Source organism: Dama dama, chromosome 9, assembly GCF_033118175.1.
Source record: "Dama dama isolate Ldn47 chromosome 9, ASM3311817v1, whole genome shotgun sequence".
NCBI lineage: Eukaryota > Metazoa > Chordata > Mammalia > Artiodactyla > Cervidae > Dama > Dama dama.
Genome location: NC_083689.1, coordinates 59,603,778 through 59,630,458, shown reverse-complemented (window position 1 = coordinate 59,630,458; position 26,681 = coordinate 59,603,778). Strand labels below are relative to the sequence as shown.

The window sequence follows — 26,681 nt, the reverse complement described above, 5'->3', positions numbered from 1 at the left end:
AAGGGACAGGAAATATAAAGATTCTAGCTTTGTGACCCTACAATATCTTTCTCATTAAGTTGAGAAAATAATTTGGTGGTTTTTGCTTTTTACTGTGACTAGCCATTAGATTAGAATAATAGAATTTTGGAGTCTGTAGGATTCTTAAGTGTTAATTAATGCTTCTTTCTAGACAGTATATCTCTCCCTATACTACTGCAACTTCCCCTATTACTACTAATGATACTATAATTATACTGGTAGTATCATAGTAGTATAATGATAGTACATATATTAATATATATGATTTTTTTAATGCTTCATAAGTGTCTGATTATTCAGTATCCTCAACAGGAGTTATGCCAATCTCTTGACAAGCCCTTTTTTGCCCCCATAATGCCTTTGTGCACGAGAAAGGGGCACGTTTCCTCAACTAAACAAAAAAATTAAATTACAATGTTATTTATTTCTCATTAATAACAATTCTAACAAGTTTGACTTGTTCCAACTTGGACTTGTTCCAACCATTGAATCTTGCTATATCTGATGGAATATTAATGATCAAAGAATATTCATTGCTATGTCATAATGAAAATAGTTATAGATTTAAATGAATAGTAGATTATATGAATTGCAAAATGAGATTTTTTTTTTTTAACCAGTGCCCTAACAGGGAATAAAAAAGTTCATTTAAGATAATCTGTACATTAGGCTGGAAAAGAGCTACTTTATAGATTTTGTTAAATCAACAAGGACTTTTGATTGTCGAACTCATTTTTTCTTTGTAGGTCAAAGTGGAACTGTATATATATTTACATATATATATGTGTGTGCATGTGTATATGAGAGTGCAAATATAAATCCTGCTATTAATATAACATGATGTTTCCTTTGGTCTCCACGTTGTGTTATGTATACACTGTACGTCCCTGGTAGAGGGCTTTCCTGGTGGCTCAGACAGTAAAGAATCTGCTTGCAGTTCAGGACATCCCAGATTCAATCCCTGGATCAGGAAGATCCCCTGAAGAAGGGAATGGCTACCCACTCCAGTATTCTTGCCTGGAGAATTCCATGGACAGAGGAGCCACAGGGTCGCGAAGAGTCGGACATGGCTGAGCGACTAACACTTCCACTTAAGTTTCATACTCATTTTATTACAAGATTTTATTGCTCTGTAGTAGAAACTTGGTAGAATGACCACTTCTCTTTGGTGTTAGCAAAGTTACCGAGACACAGAAGTGTTTTAAACAGTAGATTGCTGGGCTGTGCCCGGTACCTATTACTTGTGCTGCCCTCAGGCAGAGCACAGCTTGAGCAAGCAGCTATTGCGACCCTAATGACAAGAGGTTTCCTAAAGCCCTAATTTTGACCTAATGAGCTTGTCCATTCATTTCTGAATGACTCTAATTGTTCTAAAGCTCTTATAACCAGCTGAAGTGGTCCATAGTTATAGTGTAATCACTCCACTTGTCTAAACCAATTCCCAAGCGACAGTATCAGTTAATAGAAAGAGCCATGGACTGAGTGTCACACAGGAGATGCCGTCCTAGCTTTGTCACTGACTCGATTAGTTACTCAGGCAAGTTATTGTATTGACTGGATTTCAGTTTTCTCCTCTGTAAAATAAGTTTAAAGTGTCTTTTCCTTTGCATGTTTCTAATCCTTTTTATCTAATTGTAGCCTGCTCATTTAATTTGATGTGGCTGATCTGGTTTATTTTATTGATACATACTCTTACTAAAGCCTTATCATTGACTTTCTTTTTCAGATGTCAAAATCCACGGGCAACTTCCTCACTTTGTCCCAAGCCGTTGACAAATATTCAGCTGATGGTGAGTGTATGTTTTTGTTATTGTTGTTGCCTAGTGTCCCCAGTTCTCCTCAGACTGCAGAAGGCAAGTTAGCATTCTTGTTTCCGTTTCATTGCTTTTCTCTTTAGCTTTTACCAATACTTTAAAATATTCATGTTTTCTTTCTGTACAAGCAACATAATTTTTAAAACATAAGAATTGCTAATATCTGTTTAGAAACAAATTTAAGCTAAGATTATTAGAGTCTTCTTTCAAAGGAAACTCACTGTTAGTGCTACCTGACTTGTCCCTAATTTCATGCTGGGGTAAGTGCTTCAGTCATATCCAACTCTTGGCGACCCTATGGATTGTAACCACCAGGCTCCTCTGTCAGGGGAGTTCTCTAGGCAAGAATACTGGAGCGGATTGCCATGCCCTCCGCCAGGGGATCTTCCCAACTCAGGGATTGAGCTCTTATCTTTTATGTCTCCTGCATTGGCAGGTGGGCACTTTACCAGTAGTGCCACCTGGAAACCCAATTTCATGCTATTTCTAAAATTAAATAGTTGGTTTATAGAGATGTTAAGCATATAGGAAGCTTTTTCAAAGTATTTCCTCCATATTTGATATACATATAGATGAGTTGAACCTAGAAGCCTTCATTTTTTTCAAAAATATGTTTCCCCTGACTTCATTACTATTTCATTTAATCATTACTTTGTCAAGAGAAAAAATGCACTATCTAACCTGAAGGAGCCAGTCCTTCCTTATGTAACCTAGCCTTTGGTCATCATGGCACTTCTTTTTGTTGATCAGGGCTGCCACAGTTTGAGACTGTACTGAAAGGGATGGGGAAGAACTAACCTAAGTTACTTAGAAAAACAGTATTTTGACAACATAGTAAGACGAAAAGAACTGTACACAATATTGTAGTTAGTTTTGTTTTTTTTTTTAAAGAAGTGTATATTAGCAGTTCTGAAACTTTCATATGTTTACTGGGATTGAACAAATATTGTGGGTGAGAGCTCAGTGTCAGAAGCTATAAATAAGAGGAAGTGCTCAAATGAACTCCGTGGTGTTGGGTTGGAATTGGCAGTATCAGCATAAACTCATGGGTTTTATTTTTCATACAGAAAGACATAAAAATAAACATAGGTACTTCCCTGGTAGTCCAGTGGCTAAGACTGTCTGCTTCCAATGGAGGGGACTCCAGTTCGATCCCTGGTCAGGGAATTGGATCTTACATGCCGCAGTGGAGATTGAAGATCCTGCATGCTGAAACTAAGACCCAGTGCAGCCAAATAATATATAAATATTTTAAAAATAAATAAAAATAAACATAGATTTATGTGTGGGTTAGTATATATGCATTGCTAAGAGAGCCTGTGGATACTGAAAACACTAGTTAGCGGTGAAACACCTGGCATTCAGATCTTGGTTTCTAAATACCATTCTCTAGTAAAAGGAAGTAGGGTGATTTGAGGTCTGGAGTAGGGAAAATACAAAATGAGCATGGAATAGTTTATGATGCCAGAAAATGAGGAAATGTTTCAAAAAGGATGGGGACTGTTTGAAAGGGCACAGGAGCCAGCTTGAAGGGGCTCCCAATTGCCCAAGCAAGAACTTTTTAAGAGACAAAGTAAATAATGTAGTATTGAATTATAACCCCTTGCATAAATTAAATATTCATGAACCCCTAGGGATATATAGTAATGATTGAATAAGTAAGTGGGGGAGTAGGAACTGTTCTTCTTTTCAGAAGAATTCCAAGTTATGTGGAAGGATTGAGTGAAATATAAAATCATCAGTAGGGAAACATCATAGTAATATTGTCAAGACAAGATCCATCAGTTCAGTTCAGTTCAGTCGCTCAGTCACATCCGACTCTTCTCGACCCCATGGACTACAGCCTACCAGGCTCCTTCATGCATGGTATTTTCCAGGCAAGAGTATTGGAGTGGGTTGCCATTTCCTTCTCCAATATGCTGTCTTGGTTGGTCATAACTTTTCTTCCAAGGAGCGTCCTTTAATTTCATGGCTGCAGTCACCATCTGCAGTGATTTTAGAGCCCACAAAAATAAAGTCTCTCACTGTTTCCGTTGTTTTCCCATCTATTTGCCATGAAGTGATGGGACCTGACTCCATGATCTTAGTTTTCTGAATGTTAAGTTTTAAGCCAACTTTTTCACTTTCCTCTTTCACTTTCATCAAGAGGCTTTTTAGTTCTTCTTCGCTTTCTGCCATAAGGGTGGTATCATCTGCATATCTGAGGTTACAACAAGATCTATCAGTTCAGTTCAGTCAGTCAGTCGTGTCTGATTCTTTGCGACCCCATGAACTACAGCAGGCCAGGCCTCCCTGTCCATCACCAACTCCTGGAGTCCACCCATACCCATGTCCATCGAGTCGGTGATGCCATCCATCCATCTCATCCTCTGTCGTCCCCTTCTCCTCCTGCCCTCAATCTTTCCCAGCATCAGTGTCTTTTCCAATGAGTCAGCTCTTCACATCAGGTGGCCAAAGTATTGGAGTTTCAGCTTCAACATCAGTCCTTCCAATGAACACCCAGGACTGATCTCCTTTAGGATGGACTGGTTGGATCTCTTTGCAGTCCAAGGGACTCTCAACAGTCTTCTCCAACGCCACAGTTCAAAAGCATCAATTCTTCTGCACTCAGCTTTCTTTATAATCCAACTCTCACATCCGTAGATGACCACTGGAAACACCATAGCCTTGACTAGATGGACCTTTGTTGACAAAGTAATGTCTCTGCTTTTTAATATGTTGTCTAGGTTGGTCCTAACTTTCCTTCCAAGGAGTAAGCCTCTTAATTTCATGGCTGCAATCACCATCTGCAGTGATTTTAGAGCCCAAAATAAAGTCAGCCACTGTTTCCACTGTCTCCCCATCTATTTGCCATGAAGTGATGGGCAGGGATGCCATGATCTTAGTTCCATCAGTGGTTGTCAAAATCAATGGATGAAAGTTTAGGAAAAAAAGCAACAGGTTATTTGCGTATTCTCGGAGTATCTATCCCAAGATACTTCTTTATCACAAAGGGAAAGACAGTAACTTTACAGTGGAGGGACTTGGCTGATACTACCTGACCACATGAGGAGGGTTTGCAATAGCAATAGTAAGTCATATCAATATCATGTACCTCCCTGATAATGATGCACTGAGAAGACATACAGCATCACTCTTGTGATATTCTTGCCAGAGGTTCATAACCTCCATCTAATCATGCAAGAATATCAGACAAAGCCAAGTTGGGAGAAATTCTGTTAAATTCCTGACTACCCGTCAGTAGTCAAGGTCCAGGACAGACTGAGAAACTCTCACGATTTGAAGAGACCAAGGAGATAAAATAATCAAGTGCAAGGTGGGATTCTGGATTGAATCCTAGAACAGAAAAAGGATATTAGAGAAAATGCTTGTGAAATTTTGGATTAAGTCTGTAGCTCAGTTAGTAGTGTCATACTGATGTTAACTTCCTGCTTTTTTGAAACTGTGGTTATGTAAGTTGTTAACATTAAGAAAGTCTGGTAAATGGTGAAACGTTTATCCTCGTCTTTTGCATCCTTGCTGTAACTGTAAAATTATTACAATATAAAAAGTTAAAAAATGTGTTCAGCTTCTTATGTATTATTATAAAGGATATTTAATGCATACATAATTTGATATCACATATTCTCATCTCCTCTAAGGTGCAGATGGTAGCATACCATCCATACTATTCTGAAATTTGCCTTTTTCACCTATGAGTTCATATTTGAGGTCACTTCATGTTGATACCGGAGAAGGCAATGGCACCCCACGCTAGTATTCTTGCCTGGAAAATCCCATGGGTGGAGGAGCCTGGTGGGCTGCAGTCCATGGGGTCGCTAGGAGTCGGACAGGACTGAGCGGCTTCACTTTCACTTTTCACTTTCATGCACTGGAGAGGGAAATGGCAACCCACTCCAGTGTTCTTGCCTGGAGAATCCCAGGGACGGGGGAGCCTGTGGGCTGTTGTCTGTGGGGTCGCACAGAGTCGGACACGACTGAAGTGACTTAGCAGCAGCAGCAGCATGTTGATACATTAAAGTTTTCTCACTGTTTTACGGCAGTATAGTCTTCCATTTCAAGGATGTCCTGTAATTTAATTGATTAGATTCTTACAGATGGGTGGGTTGTTTTTGGTTTTTTAATTTGATATTTTAGGATGGAAGATTTTGTTTTAAAAATTGTATTTTGTTAGTAAGAAACTTAGAAGAATCTGCTTTTAGAAGTAAGAAAATATGTATTTGTGCACACGAGGTACCACTCTGTTTTCTTATGCATTAAAATAATCATAATATTTTGCTGCCTTTAAATGAGGCTGAGATGTTGATAGGGATATCTTTCCCGAGTTTATCATTTTTTTCTCTGCCTCATTAAAGATCACTTTATCTCATTAGCACAACATGCCTGAGAAGAAACGCATATTGATGCTGAGTGTATGCAAATCAGTATAGAAAATTCAAATATTTTAACAACATCATTATGGATTCTGCTTTTGGTGATCGTTATTTTTGCTGTTGATCCATGCAGTGGTTTAAAGCACTTGCTGTTTCTTAATTTATATGTGGGCTTGGCAGTGTACCCACCTGGACACATAGTTCATATTCAGTAACTACATTTTTAAATCATTGATTAATTTTTTTTCTTCTTCTTCAAGGAATGCGCTTGGCTCTAGCTGATGCTGGTGACACTGTTGAAGATGCTAACTTTGTGGAAGCCATGGCAGATGCAGGTATTCTCCGTCTATACACCTGGGTGGAATGGGTGAAAGAAATGGTTGCCAACTGGGATAGCCTAAGAAGTGGTCCTGCCAATACCTTCAATGACAAAGTTTTTGCCAGGTAATCTATAGTCCCCAACCACTTATTACTTTAAAGAGTTGCTTAGTCCTGGTGTATTTTTACATTTTCTTTTTTTTTTAACTCTTAAATTAGATGTTAATAATAGCCACTCTTCATTGAAAGCTTACTTGTGTTGGGAACTATACTAAGCACTTTGCATCCATTATCTGATTTTAGCCTTATAGCAATTTTATATGATAAAAATATTATTAGCTTGCTTTCTTTCTTTGCCAGCGTCGGTTCTTAGTTGCAGCATGTGGGATCTTTTAATTGCAGCATGCAGGATGTTTTATTAATAGTTGCAGCATGCGAACATTTAGTTGCAGCATGTGGGATCTTGTTCCCTGACTAGGGACTGAACCTGAGCCCCCTGCATTGGGAGTGCAGAGTCTTAGCCACTAGACCACCAGGGAAGTCCTCAGTTCATTTCAGTCGCTCAGTCGTGTCTGACTCTGCGGCCCCATGGACTGGAGCACGCCAGTTTTCCCTGTCCATCACCAACTCCTGGAGCTTCCTCAGACTCATGTCCATCGAGTCGGTGATGCCATCCAACCATCTCATCCTCTGTTGTCCCCTTCTCCTGCCTTCAATCTTTCCCAGCATCAGGGACATTTCCAAGCAGTCAGTTCTTCACATCAGGTGGCCAAAGTATTCGAGTTTCAGCTTTAACATCAGTCCTTCCAATAAATATTCAGGACTGATTTCCTTTAGGATGAACTAGTTGGATCTCCTTGCAGTCCAAGGGACTCTCAACAGCCTTCTCCAACACTACAGTTCAAAACCATCAATTCTTCTGCACTCAGCTTTCTTTATAGTCCAACTCTCACATCCATACATGACTACTGGAAAAATCATAGCCTTGACTAGATGGACCTTTGTTGGCAAAGTAATGTCTCTGCTTTTTAATATGCTGTCTATATTGGTCATAACTTTTCTTCCAAGGAACAAGCGTCTTTTAATTTCATGGCTGCAATCACCATCTGCAGTGATTTTGGAGCCCACAGAAGTAAAGTCTCTCAGTGTTTCCACTGTTTCCCCATCTATTTGCCATGAAGTGATGGGATCTGATGCCATGATCTTAGTTTTCTGAATGTTGAGTTTTAAGCCAATTTTTTCACTCTCTTTCACTTTCATCAAGAGGCTCTTTAGTTCTTCACTTTCTGTCATAAGGGTGGTGTCATCTCCATATCTGAGGTGATTGATATTTCTCCCGGCAATCTTGATTCCAACTTGTGCTTCATCCAGCCCAGCATTTCTCATGATGTACTCTGCATATAAGTTAAATATGCAGAGTGATAATATATAGCCTTGACGTAGTCATTTCCTGATTTGGAACCAGTCTGTTATTCCATGTCCAGTTCTAACTGTTGCTTCTTGACCTCCATGCAGATTTCTCAGGAGGCAGGTCAGGTAGTCTGGTATTCCCATCTCTTGAAGAATTTTCCAGTTTGTGGTGATCCACACAGTCAAAGGCTTTGGTGTGGTCAATAAAGCAGAAGTACATATTTCTCTTGCTTTTTTGATGATCCAGTGGATGTTGGCAATTTGATCTCTGGTTCCTCTGGCTTTTCTAAATCCATTTTGAACATCTGGAAGTTCATGGTTCATGTACTGTTGAAGTCTGGCTTGGAGAATTTTGAGCATTACTTTCCTAGCATGTAAGATGAGTGCAATTGTGCTGTAGTTTGAGCATTCTTTGGCATTGCCTTTCTTTGGGATTGGAATGAAAATTGACCCTTTTCCAGTCCTGTGGCCACTGCTGAGTTTTCCAGATTTGCTGGCATATTGGCATATTTCCAAATTTGCTGTCTAGGGAAGTCCTAGCTCTATTTTATAATTAAATAAATTGAAGCCTAGAAAAATTTTAATTTTTCATTAAATGCCTCAAAGCTAGTCATTTCAGACTTGACTTTGAATTTGTTTCTGTCTCCAAAGCCTGTTTTCATGACCATTGCACCATGCTGTCTTGCATTAGAGGAGAACGGAATGGTTAAAGGAAAAGTAGCTTAAAAGAAAAGAATTGTCTTTTTTCTCTTTCTTCATTTGTAAGATATATATCAGTCTCTTTTTATTAGGAACCATCCTAAGCACCAGTGTTACAAGGATGAATTAAGACTTGATCGTTCATTTTAGTCTAGCAGGAGAGAAAAACGCTTCTCTGACCAATTATAAGTATACTAGTAGGAATAGAGGGAAATTAGAGGAGGTGGTATGTGAGTTCTGAGTTTCTTGAAAAATAAACTGAAATTTTGAGGCAGAGGAGAAATCCATGCAAAAAGTATAGTATTTATTTGAAGTATGGTGTGTGGAAGGCAGAAGTAGATCAGACAAGTTGGGGCCACATTAGGCCAAATTCTGAAGGGCCTGAGGTAGCATAAGGAATATCTTTTTTATTCCAGTGTCCATTGTTTAAAATGCAACAATTAAACCTGACTACAGTCTTAGTAAAGATATTTTCATATTGCACTTTGGACTTCATAATAAAATTTATTGTGTTGTCATAAATAGGATCTCTAAGCAGTGTCAGATGACAGTACTCAAGTAGATAGACAGTGGGAGGCTATAATAGTTTTATGGAACACAAAGATGGTTTTGTGATAGAGCAGTCTGAAATGTTTCAGGCATTGTTCTCATATTACTGTTTTATTAGTATATGTGGAAGTTTTTTTTATGCCTATATATACTTGCCTTTAAACTCAATTACCTTTGTTCTGTACTCCATAGTGAAATGAATGCAGGAATTATAAAGACGGATCAAAACTATGAAAAGATGATGTTTAAAGAAGCTTTGAAAACAGGTTTTTTTGAATTTCAGGTAAGCTGTTAATTCTTTTCATAGCTATAAAATAGTCAATGTGAATATTCTACATTTCTTTTTTTTCCTCCTGCTATAGCATAATGACTCATCTTTTAAGTGGAGAGTGAAAATTTGTAAAGTCTTCAATAAATTATGATTTTAAATAGTTTTCTTGGGTACTTTTTCTGTTACTTTCCTTTAATATAAATAATTCTGTTCTTAGTTGAGCTGTGAGTTAATTGAGGTTAAATTTGAAAACAAGTCATGTTTTCCAGAAAAGCATTTTAAAATTGACTAAAAAAAAAAGGCCTAATTGTAAACTAATTGTTGTTAGTTTGAAAGCAAATGTTTTCTGAGATTTTCCACAAGGTGTCAGTATATCCTCAAGTTTGACAGTCTAAGTGCTTAAAGTAAAAATGTAGCTTTTCTCAATCAGTTTTGTAGAATATCACATTGGGATTTATGTAATTTGGCTTTCAGAGATGTGGTTAAATAAGGATAAGTGCTGAGCATATCAGTGTATCATATTTATAGGCTTTTTAATACTTAATACATGTTACCTTTAGTACCCAGTTTAAATAGTTCAATTTTTATGTCCATTACAAAATGTCTTTTTCAGGTTTTTGTTTTTGAGAATTAGTAATATAAAAGTGCAATATTCTTTTGTTAGGATTGATACTTTTTTTTTTTTACTGAAAAACAGGGTTAATCAAACATTTATTTAATCTTGTAATTAAGAGATTTCCTAATCATAAAAACAAAAGAAAGGAGCAATCAAAAAAATACTGATGAATTTGGCAACACAGATAAGAAAATCACAACTGAAATCATCTTAAAAATACACAGTTAATTGGAAAATTATTTACAGTCTGTATTTTAGGATTTTTGACATATCAAAAAAAAAAAAAAATACAGATGTCCAAAGAAAAATAACCAAAGGATGTGAACAAACAATCCCCCTAAAGAATCCTAAATGGCTAATAAGTTCTTAAAAAGAAATGTTTAATAGCAAAGGTCATCAAAGATGTACAGGTTTAAACAATTAATTGTTATGGACCTAAGGATTGATACACATTTATTTTCAGAATCTTAAAAATAAAGTAAAACCTTTTCAGAAGTTCATTATGAAATTTTTAAAGACTAAGTACTTAAAAATGCATTAAAATAGAGATACTGAATTTTTTTCCTATAATTTTATTTCAAAGAAGTAGGGGGAGAGAAATGATAAATAATTCCAAATTTTATAGGCCGCCAAAGATAAGTACCGTGAACTGGCTGTAGAGGGGATGCACCGAGACCTCGTGTTCCGGTTTATTGAAGTCCAGACAGTTCTCTTGGCTCCATTCTGTCCACATTTGTGTGAGCACATCTGGACACTCCTGGGAAAGGTAACGCTACACATTTAAGATGTTCTGGGTGGTTTTGATTTTGGTCTCATTAAATGAATGTTGTGGTAATAATGTTACTTACAAGAAAAAGACTGAAAATGAGTACTGTTAAATATAATGTTGGGTTCATCATCTCATGATTATTGCAGCAGCTTAAATTGAAGCTATCTCCTTTTTAGATAGAAACATCATGTATGTGTCTTTATATACACACTATGTATATTTTAAAAACATGTGACTTTGTGTCGTTATCTCCTTCCTATTAGGAAACGTTATAATACATTTGAATACATTCAAATACATATTTTAATATATGTATAACTAATATTGTTTTTCTAGCTGTTTTAAAAGGTGAAAATGTTGAGAAAGATATATATAACTGTTATGAACTACTTATAAACAAAGGTAGAAGTGTATATTTGCATAAATATTCTTGTTTTATATAAAATTCCTGGCATATATAGGGCTGCATATTCAGGGATATTATATTAGCGTTCTTACTGTGAAGGTAAATTTAATTATCTCTCCCAGGCTTGCAGATAAACAGATTGGCTGGTTTAATAACTCCTTTCCAGCCTTATTAGCCAAGCTCTTTTCTGTTTTTCAGTGTGTGAACAATGCAAAAATGTGTTCATGAAATATATTCCAAATAGCCATACTTTCAGTACTAGATGTATTAATAGGGTAAAAACTGAGAGTGTGTGTAATTTATATAATAATGATTAAATTTAGGCAAATTAGCATTACATAATTTTCTTTGAAAGTGAGCATATGTGTGTGGGTATTAATATGCTTGTACAAATGGATGCTAATTAAGAATGTAGAGTCCTACTTCACAGCTTGAATTCTAGGGAACATTAGATCAGGGGCTGAAAGTGTGTTCTGTGTAGTCAGGTTTGAACTTTGAGCACACAGTTACAGATGGAACCCTGGTATGAAACTATAACCAAGAATCATAAAGTAGTTGTGTTGTCTAATCTCACTGAACCTGTTTGTTTTTTTTTAAGCCCGACTCAATTATGACTGCTTCATGGCCTCTGGCAGGTCCTGTGGATGAAAGCTTAATACGTTCCTCACAGTATCTCATGGAAGTAGCACATGACCTTAGACTGCGACTCAAGAGCTATATGATGCCAGCTAAAGGGAAGGTGAAGTCATTTTTTTTTAAAGAGTCATTACTTAAAAGTTATTGGTCAAATACCATCTAATAGTAATGAAGATAAAGACAACTTTCATTAAAACATGTCAGGCTATTTTCATTATTAATGCAGTTCTATAATATGATTTTTTTTTTTATGTTAAAGGGAGTAGTGTAATGCACTGGAAGTGTATTTCATTTTTGGTGTACATAAAAGTAAGTAGATGTTTTTTTCCTTTCTTCTGCCCTGTAGAAGACTGACAAGCAGTCCCCTGAGAAGCCTTCACATTGCACCATCTATGTGGCAAAGAACTATCCGTCTTGGCAACATATCACCCTGTCAGTTCTACGTAATCACTTTGAGGTAATTTTCTCAGTAGACATTCCCCTCCGAGCAGTGTTGTGTACTGTTTATGCTGTTTTTGTTTTTAGGATGTTGGCAATGTCTAGGGGAAGGAAGAATGGCATCCTTGTTTAATTACCTTTAGATGTGGAGTGTCCTTTGTGGCTCTTAAATGGATGCTGAGGGAAAAAGAAAAGCTGTTTCATTTCTGAAACTTTCATACAAAAATACTGGATCTAGTAGTATGTAATAAGAGATGTGGAACTTTTTCATATATTGGTTAAAATTATGAAGCAAAAGAGCTAAGTTTGCCTTTTGGTTTCGTTGTGCCTTGAACACTGGGATTCACAAAATCTTAACATTATGATGTTTGAAAAATTTGAAGCTTGGTGCTTGAATAATAAAAGAAAGTGTCCAGTTCGATAATTACCAGTAGAAATGGAGAGTTTGGTGTTTCTTTTTTTTTTTTAAGACTGTTAGGTAAATCGCTGTTAAATATGATAGTTATATTTGAAGGAAGCTCAGTATTTAAACTTAATTCTAGGTTTTCCTAAAGAAAAAAATTTACCTACTTTTTTTCCTTTAATGTTCAAAATATGGAAACAAAGTATATGTTGTGGAATTTTTGCCTAGGTATAAGCAATAGTTATTGGTGGACAGAAACCATTAAGGTGCACTTGAGAAAGAGACAAAATAGGGATTATGGCCAAAGCATAAAGTGATAATATAGAGAAGTCCGTAGCTTTGATCTTCTAGACCTTTATTGCAATTTTGTCTCACTACTTTTCATAGTTACCCAAGAAATACTTATGAGAATTTTTAGATTTGTAAAACTTGATGGAAAGAGAAGAGCAAGTGTTTTCATATTCCGTGTGAACCTGTTTTTATGGAGAAGTATTTCTTCCTTTGATTGTGTATAATAGAAAGAGAAAGTAGCTTTTAGAGTCTGCTTATAGATTTTTGACTTATGGTAAGTAAAATTAAAAGCTACTTTGGTAGTCAGGAAAATGAAATTGTGCCTCAGTGGTTTATATATTCGTATCAGCATTTTCTAGGAAGCAGCAGAAGAATTCAATATGGTATGGAATATCCCAGGTATTAAAAAAAACTCATCACCACTGTTCTTTTAGAAGTTATATTTTTACTTATATTCACTGACTAGATTATATAGTTTGAAATCAACATCATCTTTTGACCAGCTTCCTTTAAAATTATCATTTGTTTCTATCCTAAAGAACTAAAAGAGTGTCAGTTTATAATCTAGAAGAATGTTCTTACGTTTAGTATGACACTTTTTTGGTGACATAGGGAAAAGGAATGTGTCTCACCCTGTCCTTTTCTCTTCCTTATGTATTTCAAAGCAACATTTTTGCCAGTGGAGAAAATATTTTTTCCTGTGTACTCTAGTAAAGGTTAGAATTGAATGTCAATAAATTATTGAAAATCTTACTATTTCTTTTACTAAATCTTACTTTTCTTTTAGATTTATTCCCAACCCTTGGCTTTGGTGCAATGCTTTTATAATAAGGAGAAAATAGGTCATCCAAAACTCTGAAAAGGCCACTTGCTTTATTACTCCTCTGTTGATGTTTGTAGGAGTGAATTTAAATTTAGGCAGCACATTTGGGACTGTGTGCATATTAGTGCTTATGATATTTTTAGGTAGATAGAAATTATTGTTATTTTAATTTTATTATTATTATTTATTTTTATTTTTATTATTTTAAAGAAATTATATTCTTTTTTCACATTTGTGGTAACAATTTATAAGGAAGAGTGCTCAAAAACAGAAGTTATATGCATCTTGTATGATAGTTATATAATTAATTTTCATTTTACTCTGACTAATGAATTGCTTTTAGAAGTTTAAAGACAAATGATATCTTTATAGAGCATTTTATGACCAGGTAAGACTAATGTTATGATTCTAAAAGTGTCGTTAGTGTAAGGAAAAATTAAATACCCTGCATGCTGCACTTGTTTTTCTTCTCTGTCCTTAAACACGTGTCCATTGAATTTAGAGGAAACGAGAGACTCTTTTCTGTATTATTCATTTACCATTCACTTTCCCATGATGCTGGAGTGTGTCCCCTCTTCTGCTCTTCTCTATCAGGCTGGTGGCCACTGTTTGATGTCTGGCCAGTTTTTTATAGGCATATCTACTATCTTACATTATTTTAAAAATATTTTTTCTCATATTCCTCTCCCACTCTTTTTTAGAACAACAGTGGAAAGTTGCCTGATAACAAAGTCATTGCTGGTGAACTAGGCAGTTTGCCAGAACTGAAGAAATATATGAAGAAAGTGATGCCATTTGTCGCCATGATTAAGGTAAGCTGTGGATCTTGTGTAGCTGTGATCACATGGGTGATGGTTAGCTAGGATAGTAGAAGGAAGAGGAAAACTTTGGGCAAGATCTGTCTCAGGAAATCTGCTAAAATAACACTTTGCAATCAGTGGTTGTGGAAATGAGTGATCATATTTGGGTTTTACCTGTGGAATTGCTGAGTGTGTTAAAATATGTATCGTGGAAGAAAAATTGGTTTAGAATTACTGCACTAAATGATTCTCTTCATGTTCTACCTGCCCTTTTCAGTTTAAGGAGGAAGCATATTCTTTGGCTTCCATTAGGGTCTTTTTACTAGATCCGCTTACTGGAAACAGGATTCTACATTTGTATAGGTTTAACTTATTAACAGGATACATGTTGTTTATAGTGGTTAGACCAGGGTTTCTCAATAATGGCTCTGTTCATATTTTAGGTTGGATAGTTCTTGGAAGGCTGTTCTCCTGTGCACTATAGGATGTTTAATAGTGTCTTGACTTCTACCCACTGGATGCCAGTAGAGTTTCTTCCTCCCCAACTCGAGTTATGACACTTAAATGTCTCCAGACATTGGAGACATTTATCTCCTGGTTGTCCGCCCTCCCAATTCCAGCTTCCCCATTGAGGGCTTCCCTTGTGGCTCATTTGGTAAAGAATCTGCCTGCAATGCAGGAGATCCAGGTTTGGTTCCTGGGTCAGGAAGATTGCCTGGAGAAGGAAATGGCAACCCACTCCAGTATTCTTGCCCAAAGAATCCCATAGACAGGAACCTGGCAGGCTACAATCTATGAGGTCGCAAGAGTTGGACACGACTGAGCGACTAAGCACACACACATTGAGAACCTTTGGGTTAGACTCTTAGTTTTCGTCATCTAGATAACTGATCTGTTGGATTTCTTGACAGAGAAACAGAAAGAAGACTGAATGTTGCTTAAGATCCCAGACTCTGGGGGCAGACAAATCTTGACCCCAGTCCTGTTTTCTGTTACTTCTTAGTTTGAAGGCCTTAGACAAATCACTTGAATTCTCTGGGCCACAAGGTTTTTCATCTATAAAATAGGAAATTAGTAGAATCCTTCTAGGAGTGCTGTGAGGAGTAAATCAGTTAATACATATAACACATTTTAATACTACCTGTCAAAAAGTAGGCTCAGTAAATTTAAAAAAAAAGTTAATCAGTGTCTTCCGCCCTATTAAGCATGTAATGGTTATTATACTTTAGATTAATGCTTGAATCTTGGAGGCTATAGATGCCTTCCTGATAAGAAAGCAAAACTCATAGATTGTCCTGTATTAGAGTAAATTGCTTCTAGGAGAATTAAAAGGCTTTCCTAAGGACACATAGTCAACTGTCTGAGGCTTATGGTATTTGAAGTTTCAGAAATAATTTAGAATCTTGGCTTGATGTACACTAATCAAGTTATGTTTGTGTGTATACTCATAATTCATTGGTTCTCAGCTAGTGCCATTGGTCCAATGTCAGATCCATTGTTAATATGGGAATCTACAAAATATCCCATTGTTCATTGCACAGGCAATAAATTTTGGTGACATGCTTTGCAAAATCCAGTAAAACCGATTTTAAATGATGTTAGATTCAAGGGTTGGCTTTTTGAAAAACCATTCTTAGAATTTTCAAGTAGTAAAATATTTTTTCAGTAATATTGGTGATTTGCCAGGCAAATTAGTGGTTTGAAACTTTGAAAAGTATTTAATAAATCTGGGAATAAGAATGGTTTTCTAGTACTTTATGGGAAAAGAAACAACTCGGATGATAAATGAAGATAGTGAGCATCAAGCATCATGTCAGGTCACTTTCATATAAATAAATGAAACATGTTCGAGGCAGGTTAGCTGTATTTGTGCATTTGAGCTTAGGTCTTAAAGGTTGCATCTTGAGCAGCAAATATTTTATTTAATGTTAAAGAAAATTAAGAATAAGGAATTTTTTTTAAAGAAATGATTTTTTATGTTATAGGATTATCCAAGCACCCATTTAAATCAAATTTTTAAGATATTTTAAAATTTATAGGGATTTTTTTGTTTGGTTATTTATTTCATTTTGGTACTCTTATTATTTTTTTTAATATTTATTTTTAATTGATCAATGATTGGTTTATAATATTGGTTTGATTTCTGTCACATATCAACATGAATCAACCGTAGGTGCACATATATACCTCCCTCTTAAGTCTCTCTTCCACCTTCCACCTGTTCCCACCCCTCTAGGTTATCACAGAGCCCCAGCTTGAGTTCCCTGAGTCATAAAGCAAATTCCCACTGGCTTTCTATTTACATATGTTTGTGTATGTATCCATGCTACTCTATGTCTGGTTATTATTAATTTACTATTCCTTGAAATAGTCTTATTGATGTGGTACCTTAGAAACTTTGAATTTAATTTTTTTTTTTTTAAGTTAGCTAAGGAATATTTTAATATACTTGTTGATTCCTTGTCAAAGCAAGTTCTTTGGATCTGCTTGTTAAGTCAGGCTAAATAAACAATGATGAAATCGTATTTCTTTTATAAGTCTGAAACCCTGTCCTCTAGTCTTTTCCGTGCTGTCTTAATCTTATCATACTTTAAATGATAATTACTCTCAGCTAGTAATTTCATTAGTGAGCAAACATAGATAAGGGAAACCATGAGTCCAAGGCCTTTCCTTTAACTGTTCAAATTTGAAGATTTTATCACTTGAGAGACTGATTGCTTTGGCGGAAATATGTTCTTTTCAACATATTCTTAATGTGCTTTTGTTTTTCAAAACCATTTTGGCTGTTAGGAAAATCTGGAGAAGATGGGACCTCGTGTTCTGGATTTGCAATTAGAATTTGATGAACAGGCAGTGCTCATGGAGAACATAGTCTACCTGACCAACTCTCTTGAGGTAAGAGGGGCCCAGGGTTATGATAACTAACTGACTATAGTAAACAATCCAATTCTTTTGTTTTATAATAAGCCTTTTTAAAAACTTCATCTTCTATGTTTAGTACCCTTGCCAAATATATTGTAGGGGGAAAGAGAATGGGTAGTATAGAAGTTACGGGAAGAAGAAATCATCTTTTATCTTATTTCACTTATCAGTCATTCTGTATCTAAAATACTAACTGTATATGCCTAAGTTTTCATTGCAAAATGAGGAAGAGACCTTATATATTCATATACTTTCAAAATCTCGTATAGTATGGGACACTCTGAATTGCTTCTTTTTCCCACCTCCCTTTAAGACTTCAGATTGCCAGATTTGGATTAATTAAAATCCTTGATTCATGATATATTACCAGTGGTCCATGTTTGGCCCTTTTTTCCCTAGTTAGTAATACATGAACATCAATGAATCTACTGCTCAACTCAGGAACCAGAACATTACCAGTAGCTTTCACATATTTGAGTTTCTCCCCATCCCATCTTCCTGTACTAGTGACAGTTTAATATATAGATTCTAAAAATGCTGTCTCTCATTCAACTTAGGAAGAAGGAAAGATAATTTTCTATAGAAAATTGTGTTAGGGGACTCAAAAAGTGATTCTAATAATAATGAAAACTTGGTGGCTCAGATGATAAAGAATCTGCCTGCAATGCGGGAGACCTGGCTTCATTCCCTGGGTTGGGAATATCCCCTGGAGGAGGGCATGGCAGCCTACTCCAGTATTCTTGCCTGGAGAATCCCCGTGGACAGAGGAGCCTGGTGGGCTAAGTACATGGGTCTCAAAGAGTCTGAGCACAACTGAGCAACAAAGCATAAAAACAGAACAGGTTTAGATTTGAATAAAATTGTTTTATGAAATATGGGAATGAAAGAAACAATCATTTCTAAGTAAATACTTTATTTCATGTAATTATAAGTGTGTGGGTTTCCCAAAGAATCTGTCTGCTAAATAGGAGACACAGTTTCGATCCCTGGGTCAGGAAGATCCCCTGGAGAAGGAAATGGCAACCTACTCCAGTATTCTTGCCTGGGAAATCCCATGGACATAGGAGCCTGGCAGGTTACAGTCCCTGGGGTTGCAAAGAGTCAGACATGATTTAATTACTAAACAATAGCAACAACAATTATAATGCATAATTAAGTATTAGTAGACATCTATTTTATGTATTTCTAAATGTTCATATATATTCATGAAAGTCAAAACACTGCTTGGATATTTTCATTGGGACAGTGGGAATACTTTTTATTTAGGGTCATCTTATATTCAGATATATGCAGTTTACTACATATCTTAAGCTTTTCCGGGCTTCCCTGGTAGCTCATCTGGTAAAGAATCTGCCTGCAATGCGGGAGACCCCAGTTTGATTCCTGGGTTAGGAAGATCCAGTGGAGAAGGGATTGGCCACTCACTCCCATATTCTTGGGCTTCCCTGGTGGCTCAGCTGGTAAAGAATCTGCCTGCAATGCGGGAGACCTGGGTTTGATCCCTAGGTTGGGAAGATCCCCTGCAGAAGGGAATAGCTACCCACTCCAGTATTCTGGCCTGGAGAATTCCATGGACTCTATAGTCCATGGGGTCGCAAAGAATCGGACACGACTGAGCTACTTTTACTTTGAGCTTTTCCATTTATTTGAATGAAAGCTTTTTATCCTCTTTATTGTTTTCTCGTAGGCAGCAGGTAAATGTCAGATTTCCTTATAGAAGATGGTAAACATGATTATGTAAATAACATACTAGGAGACATCCAAGAGGAGCGTTAAATAATTGATTATAGATTTCATTTAATGTTTATATGGAAAATAATAAAATTACACAGATCATTTCATGTCAAGTGGAGAACCTAGTTTTGCTATTTGGTGAAATGAGGTGATGATTAATTTCAGTCATATTAAGTGATACTAATGACTTCCATTTTTCCCTCTCTATTTAGCTAGAACATATAGAAGTCAAATTTGCCTCTGAAGCAGAAGATAAAGTCAGGGAAGATTGCTGTCCTGGGAAACCACTTAATGTTTTTAGAACAGAAGTAAGTTGAAAGAATCTCACTGAATCATTGCATTTTAAAGCTGTGAGAGACCTTAGAGAGCTTTACATCTAAACCCGTCATTTTGAAGATGGAAGCAAAGGGAGGCGCAGAGAAGTTAAATGGTTAATTTGACTTAAGCCATGTAGTTGGTCAGTAGTGGGACTGGATTTCAGGTCCTCTAATTCCCTGGTTAGTCCAGGCCTCACTTCTCCTTACTCTACTGTTACGGTTAGCATCAGATGTTGCTTGTGATTTTAAATATAAGAATATGATTTTCAAAACCTGACTTAAAAAAAGATAGTGGACATTGAAATGTGAGACTTTTAAACAGAGAGAGGGAGCTTTCATATTTCAGATGAGTTTTGGTTTGATAATCTTATTTGAGACTTTTGGCTTCTGGCATAAACCAGATTGATGGATCATTTCATACTTTGCTGGTAGTGCTTTTTTAATTTCTTATTTTGGGGCCATTATTGGTGAAGATAAATAGGCTTTGAAGTTTGAGGAGATTGTATTTATTAACTCTTTAAGAATCCATTCAGAATGGCAGCATTTGGTACAGTCTGGTGGAGTGCCATTGTGAGAGTCCATGAAATGCCCTACTTTTTTTAATAAGCAGAAGACTTACATAGATCCTGCTACTCTTACCACATTTCATCAAAAACCCAGCAAACAGAAAAAGTCTGTTTTGAAAGAATGATGTAATGATGATCATGCAGACCTCTTGAATTTATCATCAGATTATAAATAGTTTCATTACATTAAGATATGGTGGCTTTAAAAGTACAGTCATTTGAGCTATGGAGATAGGTACATGAAATAGTGTTCCCTATACAGATGTGTTTATTTCAAGCTACTTTCAAGCATTCCCTTAAGCTACTATGTATTTACGTTTCATAATGCTCAGTTAATTTCTTTCACTTAAAATAATGAGTATTGTCTTTAACTATATAGCTTATACAACGTGGAAAGTAGTACGGTATAGAACTGAGTTTATGCTCAGTAAATGTGAGGCTCTGCCTCTTTCTAGCTGTGTGACCTTGGGCTGCTTTATTAATCTTTCTGGTTTTCAGCTTTTCATCTGTGAAAAGGGGTCTTAAGGAACTGCTTTTCAGGATATAGGAATGATGTCTATAAAGTGCTTTGTACATCATCTGGTACCTAGTAGGAATTCAGTAAACGGTGGTAGTTGTGGAAGAGAAAATAGAATCGCTGTTACTATCCATCATCAGTATTAGATATGTGTACTCATAGTCACTCTTATGTAGGTATTTGGTTATAAGATTGAGCTTTTGTACATCTTTTCTTTCATACTTGAGTATCCTTTGATCTTGATTTTAAAATATCAGAATTAAGTCTGTATTTCCTTGGACATTAAAAGTCGAGTAGACACTCCTCTCTCAGCAGTATTCATATTTGATTTCTAATAATAGTCATTTTCTCTTTATTTTCTTAGCCTGGTGTATTAGTTTCCCTACTGAATCCTCAACCATTCAGTGGCCACTTCTCAACCAAAATTGAAATCAGGCAAGGAGATAACCGTGATTCTATACTCAGGCGTTTAATGAAAGCGGACCGAGGAATCAAAGGTAAATGGCTTCCCCGAAGTGCACATTTGGCAGTAGCTCATGGATTTGTGAGTTCTAAGCAGCGGGAAGAAAGAAGAGTAACTGGCTTGTTTAGGGACAGTCATGTAATGTTGTGGAAAGAATATTGGCCACAGAATCAGGACACCTGTCTTCTCTTTTGGGACCTTGTGACTAGGTAGCTTGGTGACTTGGTCATGCCACTTAAGCTCTAAATTGATTTCTCTTTTAATAAAATGAGAACACTGGATTACATGTTTTTCTAGGATTCCATCTAGCTTTATTTTGAAAAATATTGATTGATTGATTTGGCTTCAGTTGCACCATGTGGGATCTTAATTCCCTGACCAGGAATTGGACCTGGTCCCCTGCTTTGGGAGCATACTCTTAGCCACTGGACCAGCAGGGAAATACCAGGATTCCAAGTTAAAATTGTAATAAGCAATTTCCATCTCTCAGAGAGATTCAGAATTAAACTACATATTCCCTTAATATTCCAAATTAACCTGCTTGACTGAATCTGTTCCTGGGGAAGGAAGAGAAGAAAAATAAAAGTTTTTACTTGTTTGCCATGTGTTAGTCATTTAATCCTTTTACAACTCTCTAACATTGAGGGTATTATTCCCCTTTTGCAGATGATGAAATGGTGATTTGAATGGCTAAATAACTTACAAGGTTCATACAGCTAGTAAATCTTGGAGCTGGAATTCAAACAGTTCAAACACAGGTCTCTGCAAAGCTCATATTCTTTCTTTTAGACAATATGCCTCTGGGTAAAATATGTAAAATCTTAATTTATTAGCAAGATTGAGTCTATATCTTTTATGATTAGATTTTATATAATAATTTGTAGTTCTTTTGTAATAATTTGTAGCTGATCTTATGCTGAGAAGAGCGTGAAGGGAGTTAGTGTGTTTCTGAATTATTTTTCTTCCAAATTATGAAGACAAATTAATGTTGAGATTCCCTGTTTTGCATGATCTCTCCCTCCTCTTCTTGATGGCAATCAAGCATTGATTGGGCCACATACCATCAATATAAAAATTTCCTGAAAAGATTTACAAATCCCATACAGTGACCTAGTTTTTGAAACTGCATTCAGGGTAACAATATTCCGTTTACATAGAAGACTTAAAATAGCCCTGTGGAATTCATTCTGCCATGCATTTTTTGTTCTCTCGAAATTTTTGAGAGACTATTGTGTGTGGTATGTGTGCGGAGATAAGTGTGTATGTAGAGACTCCTGTGTAGGTACTAGGGGCTCTGGGGAGTCCACAAAGTACTGTTCACTAGGAGACCGCATCTCCTGAAGGAGTAGGGGTCTCAACTATTGAAGTACATAATTATAATCTAAGAAGAAACTGCTGAGTACAGTAAGAGAGGTCCAGATACTGTTTACAGCAGAGAGAAAGGTGAGCTTATTTATATCCAGCTGTGGTGATCAGGAGTGATTTTATGGAGAAAACATCATTTGGATGGGCCCTGTGAGGGGGAAGGGAACGTGTGTACTTGCACGAGGGAAGCACTGATAACTTGTTTCACTGTGTACCAGCAATATGTTAGGACTGGGGATTTTTTGTTTTTTGTAGACATTTAAAAAAATTGTGGTAAAATATACAAACCATAAAATTAACCACCTTAATCATTTTTTTTTTAAAGTGTGTAGTTCATTAGCATTAAATACATTCACACTGATGTGTAACCATCACACTATCCATTTCTAGAACTTTTTCATCATCCCAAACTGAAACTCTATCCATTAAACAATAACTTCTCATTCTTCCTCCTTCTAGTCCCTGGCAAGAGCTCTTTTATTCTGTGTATTTGACTCTTCTAGGTACCTGTATAAGTGGAATCATACAATATTGTCCTTTTGTGTCTGTCTTATTTCACTTAGCAGAATGTTTTCAAGGTTTATCTATGTTGTAGACATTTAGCATGTTCCCTCAATAAACCAGGTACTGTAGAATGATAGTGCCATCCTTGCAACTTATAGGCAACAAAAAGCAGAACTTGAAAATTTTGAAGTGTGAACAAATAGGAAGCCATTTTGTGGCCTTCCTTTTTGCTGTTTTATATTGCATATATTAGTCATGAGAAAATTTTGTAATGGGAAGAACTCTTAACTCTGAAGAACAATATAGTATCTTCTGAAGAAAATAGATTTGTGTGCACCCACTGGGTAGGATAATTATGAGGTTGTAGTGCATGATAGGCTTTATTCGTGTATTGGAAATTGGATTATATAATGTTCAATCTGATTTCCCTTTAAATACTCTCAGATACAGCACTGACTAGGTCCTTTGGAACTGTACTGGTGTGTTTTCTTTAGCTTGTCTTTTCTCACTGAGTTTCTGGCATAATTCTTACTTCCTTTGTTATTCTAGCTGTGAATAGTGTTATCATAAAGTGCTTTAAGTTTGATATTAGTAACTGCTATGAATTTTGGAAAATAGATAGAGGAACATTAGGGGGAGTTTGCAATTGATATTCCTCCAAGTATCTACAGAAGAGCTCTAAACTTAAGACTTTTCCAAAAGCCCTCAGGATACTTTGATATCTAAGGGAACTGAGTATGTGAAATGAGAAAGGAGTGAAATTCAATAACATACTTCTCTGTCTGCTATGATAGCCAGCAAGTTGTCCAATTAGTGCCAATTGTATTGAGGGTGATTATGATCTAGGTCCAGGAGGAACTAGGAACTAAAATCATCATTTCACTCCACAAAGGCTGTGGAGTAACTATTTGATGATAATGACTTTAAATCACTCAAAACCCATGCCACATATGAACTAATAATTTGGAGGTGAAAAGCTCCATTTCGCATTATCAGTCCCTAGGGACTTTCAATCATTCTCATCTTTTCTCTAACTGCCTTAAATCTTGTGTAGTTGCAGACTTAAATTTTCAACATTTTCAATGATAAGACAGGTCTGGGATAAGAAAAGATAGTAAAGCCACTAAGAAAGCCCCAAGAATTTTATTTGCAGTAATGAAGTACATGGGGAAACATCAAAGCAGATGTGTTTTGTCACTTAGGAGCCTGATTGGGTATTAAGGCTTCTTTGAAATAGTTTGATTCAGAATTGCTTGGAATGATGAGGGAGGTCTGTTTCAGAGAGATTGAGACAGAGAGACAGAGGCATATCTGCAGTAAAAAGCCTTGTGCATAAAATCTGCTGGCAGGACTTGTCATTGCTTCTGTAGGGAAATAATCTGATACCACTGATGTGCACATTGAATTACAATAGCTATTAAAGTGAATTGTGTTCTTCCGCTCAAATAAGACCATGGCTGTCATGAAGACCGGGCCTCTCCTTTCTCATTTTAATTTTCAGGGCTTGTGCTGTATCTGGGGATAGATTATATGGCCTCTGCAGAACCTCTGTAAAGACTCTTAGGCAGGATTACCTTCATGGTAGTTGCAGGTAATTGCTCTGTAAACCCTGAGATCCCTGCTCTAAGCTTATCATCCTTTAGTCTTTGTTACCCAAGGATAATAGAATGCCTGGATAACTTGTACTCCTCGAATAGCTGCCAGCTGCATTAATGTCTCCTTTTATCTTTTTTTAAAATCTTATCCCTCTCATGCTAAGAGTCATAGTCTCAAGGCAGCATGAGGGGGTGTAGCTCATGGACCACCCAGCAGTCTACTTTAGAAAAGGGTGGGAAATAAGTCAGAAGATATCTTCAGTTTCTGTAGATCAAGTTAAGCATAAACTAGCCGTGCTATGCTTAGAATGAGCAATAAGCCCAGAATCAGCATTTGTAGTCATTTATGGTGTTTTTCCACCTTGTAAAATAAAACCATTTGATGTTGAAAAGTCTCAGAATTGCTGAAATAAATACATTTCTTTTGGGCTCAGTTGTTGGCAGGATTGTTGCATCATAAATTTGTTCAAGGGACAAGCGCTTTCTTTGCCAGGAGCCATCTTATCAGCTTGCACAAGAGCAGGTCAGGAAAATCTCAAACAGGGGAGGGTTGGAGCTCAACCAGAAGCTCAGAATTCTAAAGTCTGTGCCCTTTCCCCCTGTTCTTCTCCTTTCCTTGTCTCTCATCAGCTTGTTAACACACCTTTCATCATTAAAGCAAAACGAAAATCTGATAATGCTGTTTCTTAGAGTAGTAATTCTTTTTCCAAAATTATCTTCCAAAAGAAAGCTACAATTCTTGCACTTTTAAATATTCCAAGAAGCAAGACAAGAAAAGGAAAAAAAATCTTTTAGGTTTTTTAATGTTCTGATAAATGGTTAATTGAAGTGTATTAAAAGTGATTCGAGAGAGCATATAGGAGTAATGCTCAAAAATATACTCAGTACCTCCCCTTGGTTTATAATTCCAGAAGATAGATGTGTTATACAGAAGTTCTGCCAGTTTTTGATCTGGGTAAAAGCTGACAGAGGATGAAGATTTGTTAGATTTATCTTTGCTTTCTGAGTTTGGGTCTTGTTTAATAACCTGATAAAAATATTTTTTGAGATAAAACAATGAGTGTGTTTAAAACATGAATTATGAGACTCAGGCATGGGTTTGAGCCAGTGACTGTAATTAAATGTTCATATTGCTACTTTATTTTGCCATAGACCTTTCCAAAGTGAAACTGATGAGATTTGATGATCCAGTGTTGGGGCCTCGGCGAGTTCCTGTCCTGGGAAAAGAGCACGCTGAAAAGACCCCCATTACTGAGCATGCTGTTTTCCACGTGGATCTCATGAACAAGAAAATTCATCTTACTGAAAATGGGCTACGGGCAGATATTGGTGATACAATGATCTATTTAGTTCATTAAACAAAGGCACAGGAGATTTATCCTGGTTTCTGAGGATATTACTGCTATGATTGTGTCTGTAGGTAGGCTCTGAAGAACCTTAGGCAGGACCTAAATAGATTTAATTTCTGACCATCAAATTCTGCATGTACTCGTAACTATACCAAGTTTTCTTCAATTCCTGGACCTAATAAATTTTTTTTTCCTCATTGAGGCCTCAAATAGAAATAGTTTGTACCATACTTTGTTCTTTGTTTTTGTTTTTTAACAGGTGTTTGCTGTTTCCCAGAAGCTGTGAGTACTTCAGGTTAATGCAAAAATGTCAGTATGCTTCTTGTATGAGGTGTACTTCATGTTATATATGAGGGCTAAGGAGTAGCTAGCAACTTTTTTATTACATCCATTATGGAGTTAGCTGTTTTTCTTTTTTAAAAAGAAGAGAAATTAGACAGCCAGTTTTGCTTTTTAAAAAGAACTCTCATGATGATTTTAAAAGAACAAATGAGAATATTTTGATTTGATCGTGATCACTCAGTATTTTGTATAAAGAACAAATAGGTCTTAAAATAATTTTTTTTAGATATATTCAGTTAGCCACCAGTAATATTTTCTCAAGGGTAATATTGATAATTTATAAATAGTTATTTGATTTATACTAAATTTAGATGTTTTAAAGGAGAGGATTTTTTTCCGCCCTCAGAAATCTGCATTTATCAAATTTGCC

The 26,681-nt window shown here is 36.2% G+C and overlaps 1 protein-coding gene across 2 annotated transcripts in view; it reads left to right on the top strand.

The window, feature by feature from the left end:
• The window catches only part of LARS1 (leucyl-tRNA synthetase 1), a 62,115-nt gene extending 35,949 nt beyond the window's left edge, over window positions 1-26,166 (top strand). For both annotated transcript variants that reach the window (XM_061151639.1, XM_061151640.1), the window contains exons 22-32: window positions 1,748-1,811; window positions 6,469-6,652; window positions 9,377-9,467; window positions 10,697-10,837; window positions 11,845-11,985; window positions 12,229-12,339; window positions 14,539-14,649; window positions 17,428-17,532; window positions 19,506-19,601; window positions 21,058-21,190; window positions 25,773-26,166. In XM_061151639.1, the coding sequence (XP_061007622.1) occupies window positions 1,748-1,811; window positions 6,469-6,652; window positions 9,377-9,467; window positions 10,697-10,837; window positions 11,845-11,985; window positions 12,229-12,339; window positions 14,539-14,649; window positions 17,428-17,532; window positions 19,506-19,601; window positions 21,058-21,190; window positions 25,773-25,978 (1,383 nt within the window). In that variant the 3' untranslated portion in view covers window positions 25,979-26,166. The remainder of the gene's footprint in view (window positions 1-1,747; window positions 1,812-6,468; window positions 6,653-9,376; window positions 9,468-10,696; window positions 10,838-11,844; window positions 11,986-12,228; window positions 12,340-14,538; window positions 14,650-17,427; window positions 17,533-19,505; window positions 19,602-21,057; window positions 21,191-25,772) is intronic.
• The last annotated feature ends 515 nt before the right edge of the window (window positions 26,167-26,681 follow it).